The sequence below is a fragment of the Pecten maximus genome, chromosome 19 (assembly GCF_902652985.1).
Source record: "Pecten maximus chromosome 19, xPecMax1.1, whole genome shotgun sequence".
Classification (NCBI taxonomy): Eukaryota; Metazoa; Mollusca; class Bivalvia; order Pectinida; family Pectinidae; genus Pecten; species Pecten maximus.
In genome coordinates, this window is record NC_047033.1 from 6,230,467 (window position 1) to 6,241,854 (window position 11,388).

The following is an 11,388-nucleotide window of genomic DNA, read 5'->3' on the forward strand; positions in this document are numbered from 1 at the left end:
TTCAAAAGAAACTTTCACAAATAAAGATTTGGAGCGAAAAAATCAACAGAATTAAACAGAATAAAAAAGCATGCGTGGCATGCGCAGAAAGAGTTCTTGGCGCGTAAAAACAAACATTTTGAGCTTTTTACAGTTCTCGGACTTGATAGATTTCTACATACCTAACAGACTATCGTGAATCAGAAACTGAAAGAAAATGTGTATTTATGAAAGTATACGGGGAATTCCCCACAATAATAACTGTAATAGAGATTCTAATACAATTTTATGATGTTAAATGTTGCTGAAAGTTTAACTTCAAATTCTCAATTTCAGTAAATGCTTTATTTTATTCCCAATGCATTAAATTGTATTCTGTCATTATACTGTCAGGCTGTCATAAATATGGTTAAACTGTCATGTACTTAGGGATAGTGATATGATGCTTTTGGTTTGATTGAAAAGTCTTGTTGATTTAATGATCAACAATGAAAAATGCTATATAATGATTGTCATTAAAAAGAAAGTATATCAACTTATCATTATTAAAACAAATGAAAACAAAAACTGGGATGGGGTGTCAAGGTCACTGTTACTATTTTTATTGGGGGCTGGTAGGGGACAAGGTCAAGGTCAATGTTGCCATTTTTAGTGGAAGCATGTACGGCATTGCTTTAGATGAAACTTGCCAAGGTAACTAGAGCAGATGTCTGATTTGATAAAAATTGATTTGGCAAATGATTTGAAACATTTGGGCATGGGAATAGGTCACTTCTTATTCAAGAACTAATAGTTTTATGAGGCAAAATTATACCTTCAAGGCCCAGTTGATTTATACATTATCGAATATAGAGATATTTCTATTATCAGTTCAATATGATCTAAATTTACAATCTGGTTATGTAGATTTTATTTTGTAGCAAAACATAATATAAACTAAATATTACATGAAAAAATACGAGGGTAAATACAACCATGATATTCTTTTGTATTTTGTTACATTAAGCAAGATTCGTTTTCATCTATATTGCATATCAAAATGTCTGTGATGCTTATTATACAGACTGTAACAGTACATAGTTAGTAGATTCTGTACTCACTGAAGACTGCATTAATATTGGACTGCTGGACATAGAACTCATGAAAAATGTGAATATTCCATGAAAACTCAAATCATTAAACCATGAAAACAATGAACTTTTATTTCAGTTTTTTTCATGGTGCCATAAAAATGCGATGATTATAAACAAAAGCAATGACAACACATGAAATGGTCAGTACACTGTATATGCAAGCAATTCTCCAATGAAATATTTTCATTATCTTCATAAAGCCATGGCCATGGCCATGTCATTAACATGACCCAATGAAAGCATGGTCTTGATTACATTACATTTTTCATGTGAATTTCTTGTTTTTTAAAGGAGATTTCATGAATTTTCAATGGCATTTTCATTGAATCAGTTTCAGTAGTGCTGCTATAATTTCTCCAAATACAAATTATTGTTTCGATGGGACCTAACGCAGATTCTAGAGCCGTCATGTCTTCCAAATAATTAAATCTTTTATGAGTAACCTGGATTTGCGAGTTTTTATCAAAGCCTAGCCTTACAGTTTAGCAATTATATATATATACATTGTATATATAGAATCGCTGAGATGCCATGAAAGCGCTATAAAGATGAGTTGTCGAGTTTTTCTTTTTCTTTATGTATAACCTTGTTCATAGGGTACATACTTAACGATTTTATAATATATATATAAATATATACTCTGGTACAGTGTCTTGAGCTAAGTTTGGTATTGTTTAACATCATAACAGCTATACAGTGTCTTGAGGATATGGAATGAAGTATTATTATTTTAGATCAAATAGCAAAATAATATTGTTTTGCTTTTTTTTTGCTCATACTCAGTTCATACTCAGTTTTGTTTTAATTTGGTGTACTCTTGCCAAATTGTTTGTTACGGTATATCCTAGTCAAAATATATTTTTATGTGCAATTTATAATTGTTTTCTAAGGTGATTAATGTTAATATTAGATACTATAGAACAAAATACCACAGATTCAACATAACATTATCGAAAAGGCATTCCAGATTCATTCTAAGATGCTATTCGACATAGGTTTTACGTTTTAATAGTTTAAAATGAAAAAAAAGAAAAGTTTCACTGTTTTATGATTAAATAGATTACGTTTCTAAGATTCATTTTTGGTCATCCCTACTTCATTTGTTTCAAGGAAAAGAATGACCATGCAGTATTTTCAGTATTAAAATCCATTGAATACTTTATCATCAATCACCTCATGAATACTTGATTGCCTCCTAATATCAAACCATAGGTGCTTAGCACGTTTGTAAGTCCAAGATCGACTATAGACTAATATATAAGAGGTATATTAGTCTATAATCGGTCTTAGACTTATAAACGTGCTAAGCACCTATGGTCAAACCAACAACTAGGGTATATTATTTTTGTGAACGTTTAATTATTATTTAATGAAAATAAACAGTTCAACATACTTCTATTTATTTGTTTAAAACTTCTTTATCTAAATATATATATATATATATATATATCTAAAAAAACGTACCTTAGTTTATGGTACCCACTTCATGCTGTTCAGTGTAGTAAAGGGCCTTTCCGTAGACACAACTACAGGAAAGAATGGATCGGTTTCCCTAGAGAAACGCAAATTAATATTTGTAGGTATCGAAACGCACGATTTGCAATTAAAGCTGTCGTGGTAAATGCCCTCTTTCCTTTGGCCATCATGATCTTATTGCCAAAACTAATAAATGCATATAACGCTCATATAAGGGTCCTTACTGTGGGAAGAAATGGAAGTACCCGTAGGAATCCATGTTGATTGAGAAGGTGACCCCCGGTATGTTTATTAAACCAGAGACGTCGGCTTCTGGTTATTATCAATAGAAACAAGAGCTGTTGGAGAACAGCATAGCTCGTCTCACAAATTTTTGTGAATGAATAAGTATGCAATTTTGAAAACCATATGCAAATTTATATATATATCTTAATTATTTATTGACAAACAATCGGGAGGCGATCTATGCTGTTGTAAATAGAGTAAATATATGAAAGAATTGCTTTTGGACCTATTTCTTTTATTTTTGGATAAAAAAAGCATCCTAATGAGAGTTGTCTCCCTTGAAAAATGTGGAACCGTATAAATTGTTTAATGTCGGCATTTTCACAATGTTTTTTTCCCAGTTCCCTCAAAGAAGGGATAGTGGAAGCCCAGGAGGACTCTTTTACCAAATGTCAGCACCTTCACAGGAACCCTAATACCATGTTTTACAGTGCCTTTCAACACTCGCAAATAAAACTTAACGCATGAAATATTCGAAGTCCAAAACATTTGAAACAGTTGAAAAATCTGTTCCCCCCCCCAAAAAAAATTCCTTTTAGTTTAACTCCGGTAGAGGATTGTTTAACTCTAGACGGACTCTATTGCCAAATATCAGCACTCTAGAAATGTATTAATTCCTTTCAACACTTGCACCAAAAACTTAACGCAACAATATTATAAGCCTAAACAATTTCAAAAATCTGCCCCCGCCCCCTCCATCTGAAAAATCTTTTAGTTTTACTCTGGCAGGGGATAGTTTAACCCCCAGAGGACCATATTACCATAAATTACTATGCAATTCAACACTTGCACCAAAAACTTAACATTTGAAAAACCAACGCCGACGCCGGGGTGACAACATAAGCTCTTCCTCTTCTCCGAAGAGACGAGCTAAAAATATTAGCCCTCCTCCAACTTTAGTATGATTAGGGTCTTTTTATTTTAATTAATACTATTCAGAAGCAGACGCCTGTGATTAAACCAGCCCACCCAACCAACCACTAGACTACCTGAACACACAGCCATCTTTTCTTCCGCGACATTGCAAGCGGATTGACATGCCAAATCGTGTCCACTGACGTCATAAACCAGAAAGTCAGAATATTTACAGAACTTCAAAGCGTCATACATTAAAACAGTTTACATTACTAGTAAGTGATGATAATGGAATTGTAACATTAATAGAATATTATTGATAAATGGACAACGTAATATGAAAAATACTTAAAGTACACTATTTTACTCTTGTAAAATCCATAATGCAATCAATACATGCTAACCACTTTATAAAATCAACCAATCAAAAAGCTCAATATAAGTTAAACAGTGGACATACGATCAAATCATTTGTGCTATTCAAAGCATTATGGACAAATGTTTTAACATATAAGATATTGCCTATGCTAATTGTTTCAGTAGAGATGACAATCCATAGTCACTTACGCGTTTTGATCATCAAATGACACAAATGATATTGAAATCCATAGCACACGTAAATTCGGAACTCTGATAGGAGGCTGGGTTTTCAAAAGTTGTACCCCGAGGATACATTTGGTAATATACCCTTTGCACTGCAAGTATGATAACTCAGTATATTCAGTAATTCATCACTAATTGGCACCATTAATGTAGCCGCTTGCAAATAAACCAATAGTAATCACTATAGTTGCGATCAGGAAGAACCAGAAACAGAAAAAATCAATTGCTGACGTAACATCTGGCCAAGTCACCTCTTCCGTTTTTTCAGGATCCACGACTGATTCGGCAGGTGGCATTTCAGAAGTTTCTTTTGGAAGTATTTCCTTTGTTTCTTTCCGTGCAAGGAAAAACTTGTCTTCAATTTTACTGCTATCATCAACTTTCTTATGCGATTTCTTACACTGCAATATTTTGCTTGAACGAATCATATATCGGAAAACTTTTGAAATTTCATGAGAACTATCGCGGTAGTGAAGTCTAAGCTCTAACGTTGTAATAATGACGATTGCTGTTCCCATCAACACCAGTATTACTAAGTACATACTCAGTAAGGACATTGACGAGCTTTCCGGAAGTGACGCACTTACAATTGTTAGAAAGACAGCAAACGCTAAATACACTGTCATGACATAGCCCATCTTCTCTCCGCTTTCTATAGGAAGGGCAAAAACGAACACAGAAAGTATTGACAGTAAAAGAATTGGTAGAACCACATTAAGGAGAATGTACTGCGGTTTTCTTTGAACAGTTATTGTATACGTAACCAACGCTCCAAACTGACTCGATACCGAAGCCTCGGAAGAAGTCTTTACGATATCCCACTCACCGTTGGACTGGTATTCCTGAAGGATAACACCATTGCTTCCCACTGCGATAGTAATATCACTCAACGGGTTCGTCCAAACTCCAAATTTTAACGAACATGTTTGTTGATCGAATGGAAAATATTTGATATTTATAGAGCATTTTGTATCAAATACCTCAAATGGACGCCATATTACGCTGCCATCGAATGAAACTGTAGTCAGTATGAAATTATCCCCAAGCTCCACCAGTTTAGAAAAACCATTTTCCAGAGCAATATCAGGTTTCCAGATGATGTCTTGTGGAAGGTATATGGTCATAGTATCGTTATAATCAGACGGGTTCCATTTTAAATATTCGTCTGTCCACATTATAAAAAGGGATGCCGTGGTTGTCATTTTTTCTTGGACTTCACTGATGTCTGATATAGCAACTAGGTCCAAATCCACATACAGGTTCGTAGGGGTTGAGAGATCTAAACTTGGTCGAACCCTCTTGTTGTAGGAGTTAGTGGTGAAGATATTTGTATAGAGCGCTTTCACGTTATCACTCGTAGCAGAATGGACAGTACCTGGCAGACTAGCCGCTCCAATAAGAAGCAATACAAGTAAGTTACAAACCATTGTTTTCACCGAATCCTTGACACTTGTAATTATTTGAGCTAAAATGCTTCACACAAACACACAAATAAGATGAGCTGAAAAGTTATCCCGATATTAACTGTAATGAAGCATACACAGCAATGTTTCTACAACACGTCTAGACAGATAAGGTGAATAAGTCATTCTAATTTCAGTGGTCATCTGACAAAGAGATCTTCTATCGATTTGATAGCTACATATACCAACATGTCAAAGCAAATTCAATACTCACTATGACTGCAGATAAGTGTTAATCAAATCTGTTTACATGGTAAATCAATCGTGTCCCACCCGTGAGCAGTAACAGAGTCAATCCATTTATCATCAGAAACAAGTTCCACAGGACGATAATTACATTTGAATCTTCTCTGATATGCTTCGTAAATGTCTCAGGGTAAAATGAAGACAACGCCTTATTTTCATTTTGGTTTCAATAATGCAGTTATATCCCGACTGTGACTGTGAAAACAAAGTCCCCGATAAACTTCGAATACTCTATTATTTACGATAAATGCACTGTTGGTTCTCTAGTTAATGTCCAGATGGTTATCTTTTTTCACTTTAGATTTGTTTTCGACCGCATGTCTCATGTAATAGTAACTCAAAAATAAATTGTTTCTTGATTAATAATCTCTCACTAATGTTTAAATCCGGGATTAAAAGGACAGGTGACCTTTAATGAAATAATAACAATATTTAATCTCGCTATGGCTTCCACCGATCAGGCAGGTAAACACCGATTATATGAAATAAGCGTATTTACCTACTCGTAAGTCCCAAGACTTTGATATAAAAACAGCTATATAATCCTTGTGTTGTGGACAACTTGCTGATGGTGTATCGTATACACATCAAAAATCGACTTTGGAATGATATCAAATCATGTACTTTTGTGGCATATAACGACTAAGCCGCTTTGATGTCGATGTATAGTTTTGACTGTAAGGTGTTAACTGTATTTAGTAATAGTTGTTATTATCCTGTATGTATAGTCATTGTACATTGCGATCCAGGTGTCTAGGGTTTCGATTTTCCAATCAGACGTGAAATGGTATGGTGTCACCTTCCTCACCATTTGTGTTTACTCGGGGTTCTCCAGCCTTCTCCCACTGTTATATATATTATTTATAACCATCCACACGTGTCTCCCTTTTGTGGAACTCTCCTGTAAATAAGTAAGAAAAAGTTTGCAAAGGAAAGAAAATGGTTGTCTGATCTCTCACTGCCAAGCTTAGATCGAGTTAATACGATTAATTCCCCAACTGTCATGCCATAACCTACTACACCACGACAGAGAAATATCTATTATAGAGACGCGACCTAATGCTTTAATGACGCAGAGTCCGAGACCCGGTCGGGATAAGACTTATCTGCCATCATCATTTCGGGGCTGCGATAGCTCTGTCGGTTAGAGCGCCAGTCACAATATCTCAGGTGAAGATACAAGGTGCGTTCTCTACCCTTGTTGGTGTGCGTTTCTCTGGAAGCTGAGAAACGAGCCTTTCTGTGCTGTCGTAATGGTGTCCCTCGACAAGACGACTTACCTACTTGTGATGGTCTACAACATGGTTTATCAAGAGGTTGTAGTGCTATTTTAAAATACACGTCATCAAAAAGCATACGTTTAGAATTATTTGATTGGCTGATATCATACCTCAATGTTTTATGACTTCCACCACAGGACGAACTATGCAAAACAAATCTGCATTATATGTTGATAATGATACTTGCTTACATCTGTGTGTCATTCCAGAAGCATTTATTCTTCGCTCTGATTATTATCGCGGCCACTTCATATGCTAGCATTTATTGATTGAAAATGAACTTTTCTATTCCAGTAAATGTTTCTGTTGACAATTCTGACATTCGTTGATTGAGGATGTAATCCATTATCTAAAATCTATTGTTCGTTGCTATGTAAAAATGAAAGAAGAATATTACTAGCACCTTTATCTTTCACAGTATCAACAAGGAATATCGATATCTAAACAAAACCACCACTAACAAAGTATGGATTAAAACGGGGTTTTAACCATGAACATTAAGTTATCCTTACACACTTCAATGTCATTAAAATGTATTACATATGTATAAGGAGAACAGGACAACAATAGTAATTTGTCAGTAACAGCAGACATGATTTCCAAATGGTTATTTTTTTATTTCTAGATAGTAGCATACCTGTTTTCGCATACATGTATAAACTATTTCTAACATATCCCAGTTGATTCCATATTCAACGACATGTTAGAAGCATGCTGTTTCGTTGTGCATGTGAGTCAGACAGGTTCGATGATCATTGTATGTAATAGATACATAATGGGTACGAGTGATGTATCGGATATATCACACGAGTGCGTAGCACGAGTGTGATATATGCGATACGTCACGAGTACCCATTTTGTATCTGTTTTATCCAATGACAGCCGAGGTTTTGTCACCCACGTGCCTAGGGGTGGAGCTATAAAATTGATCAAAACCTGTCACTGTGATATGTTTCCCGCCAATTTCTGACACGTTTCATTCTGTCACAGTCTAGTCCATTCATTTCTAGTGAGACTGTCAACCATGGCGGATCATGAACTGATCATTGATGTCGATGTATTTACCGACCAAGTATGAGTATGAACTGGAAGATAGTGACACTGTAGCTACTGACATTGGATTATTTGATACCAAGGAATTAACGTAACCAATTGTTGTAAATAAACTGAACGGTAATGTGAAAAACATGTGAAAGACTGCAGGATTCGAGGGAAATTACACAAACGGTAACTGCTCCGGAAAGAGGACCTGCGCTACTTCCCTTTACCAAGCAGGTAAGTCTAAAATCATATTGTTTGAACAAATTGTAAAATGAAATATTTTTCGTAAATTTCGACGTTCACGATGTCACGAATCTTTCAAAGTCCATGAAATTGTTTAAATACATCGATGAATCGGTTAATCGGTATTTTTATCCACTCGTCCTGTTATCATTTTCATCACTATTTTGCTTATGATAAGATTTTTGTGCAACGAAAATGTATGGTTACATTTGGCGTAATCTGTATAACCATTTTTTTTAAATGACTGAAATTTTATATGTAATCATGAATGCGTTTTTTTACTGATCTGTTAGACCTAAAATATACTCAACAGGGTTTTATATTCTGTTTCGTCAGGTTTTGATGAGCAACTCAATATGGACAGGACGGAACATCGCAGCACGGCTGTATGCATACAAGGTGAAGAAAGAAGACAACAAAGAATATTTCTAAACGGCACTCGTATTTCATTAAATTTTGTTTAAAATGTTTTCCTGTCTTTGTTCATTTGCCACGCCCACATTTGAAATTGGCCCCGCCTCAAGACTGAGGCATGGACCAATCAGAAATGCCATGTGATATTTCAGATATCACATATGTGATATTTGAAATATCACATAGTATGCAATATAACGCCAACAAAAGATCAAAGAAAAACCGAGGCGTCATTGGATAAAGTCTGTTACATATTTTTATACAATACCGAAACTTACATATTTCACGCCAGTTTAAACTTTTCGTTTTCTTTATATAATAATTAATTTCATTTAAAATACATTGTAATGTCCCCTGTATCTTTATATGGAATGATGATGATTTGAACACTGACAATATGTTTTTTTATTTGTCGTTAATTACGACTTATCTATTTTTTTTACAATGGATACTGTTTTGCATTTTTGTGACAAGAAGCGTGCAGGCTGTCGGCAGTGTAGCATCTTTAAATCAACACAAATGTCTCGGCACACTTTCGTATGTATCTATTTTTACTGAGTAACTCAACTAATTCCAAACAGTATAGATATGAATAAAGAGTGATAAGAATTATGTAAAGGATACAGTGAGGTACAGCAATTACGATATTACCATTGCCTTAAGTTACACGGAGAAAACATGTTTGATACATATTTGTACTCATAAATATTTCATTATTCTAGATTTTACACTCTGTAGTGAAATAAGTGAAGTATACACCCGATGGAATCTGTTCAATAAAAAGGCACAGACTTGTTCATGATTACTGTCATACAGATGTTTTTGTAAATCTACGTGTTCCTCTCACGACGTGCACATGCAAAGCCATGTTAGAAGAAGCCAATGTAGTTTGAAGCATTACATATGCTTTAACGAACGTGAAAAAGAAGATATCTAGTTGATGAGTTAGATTTAAATAGTCAATCAATAAGTTTTTTTCGTGAAGGCGCTCTACACAAATATCTTCACCACAAACTCCTACAACAAGAGGGTTCGACCAAGTTTAGATCTCTCAACCCCTACAAACCTTATATGGATTTGGACCTAGTTGCTATATCAGACATCAGTGCAGTCATACATTTTGTATATGCTTTTGTTACAACATGAAATTGCATATACATTTATCCAAATCTACTAAGAATACTGCGGTAATTTGAAAATGACATTCAGGTATCAATTATAAAGTGATAAATGATTAATACACGAATAAACTTAAATGATATACAGTAGAACCTCTGTAAACAAAACATGCATTGACATAGATATTAGTTCGGTTTACAGAGGGTTCGGTTTGGAGAATTTCGGATATAATTGGTAGTAGATTAGGATCAAGATTGACATTGTAATAATTTTTGTAAAGTGAATTATATTTCATCATTTATCATAGTTTGTCAATGAAGTTCAATTTACTTTCGATTTTCTCATTTTTCTTAACATTGCACGTGCACATACATGTACCAATTTCCTCTATTTTCTTTATGATATCATAAATATAATTTTCCATGGGAATTGATGGAATAGTATACCTTTGCTTGAAGAAGTAAAATAAAATGAAGTTCACGTGTGCAAAACTTTTCCTTGCGAGCTACCGTAATGACGCTGGATGGGACATTACAAAGACAATGTATTGTACATGTAGGGCCATATGAATAAAACATCCGTTTGAAATCAAGGAACATACCGATGACTGTCATACAGATGTTGTTAACCCTCGTGTTCCCCTCAGCACGTGCACTGTTGTCGCTGTGCCAAATATGCAGCTGTTGTGTGTGAAAAGGTCGCGACGTTGAATAGCGTTAAATTGATTGCATATTTTCAATTCACGCAATAAGAAGGTAAGGAAATTTATATTGTTACCAACAAAATATACGGAATTATTTCATTTAATCGAACCTTTTTGTTTATAAGTTTACAAATAGAGATTTGCGGGAATTCCAGAATCATAAAAAATGACGGCTGATTAAAAACTTATCAACACTTAACGAAAACCTATGTGGGTATTCCAAAGTGTGATTGTGAAGGATAAAGATTACGGATAAGAAATAAAATTAAATTAAAAAAAATGGATATGTGCTTTTCATTGACCGTTGCTTCTGTCTATTTCATTATCAAAATTCCATCGGGTGTTTAGCATTCCCTGATATTGATTTGCTGAAAACTTCTGAATGAATACGCAGAAGGCATACACTGTCAATATATCAATAGTTTCACGGTTGAGGATGCTGTTAACAAAACATTTGAAAAAAATAAAATAAAATAAAAAATATTTAAGTCTACTTTTGTTGTAAAACTTGTTTAATACAACAAATATTAATCAACTGCATCACAATA

At 34.5% G+C, this 11,388-nt stretch overlaps 1 protein-coding gene across 1 annotated transcript; it reads right to left on the reverse strand.

The window, feature by feature from the left end:
- Positions 1–4,073: 4,073 nt before the first annotated feature.
- On the reverse strand, positions 4,074–6,383 carry LOC117318012 (neuronal acetylcholine receptor subunit beta-3-like). The gene is made up of 2 exons (XM_033872987.1): positions 4,687–6,383; positions 4,074–4,650 (listed from the first exon to the last, which is right to left on the reverse strand). Exons 1-2 carry the CDS (start codon positions 5,756–5,758, stop codon positions 4,463–4,465), a joined length of 1,260 nt encoding a protein of 419 aa, XP_033728878.1. The 5' UTR covers positions 5,759–6,383; the 3' UTR covers positions 4,074–4,462.
- Positions 6,384–11,388: the final 5,005 nt, after the last annotated feature.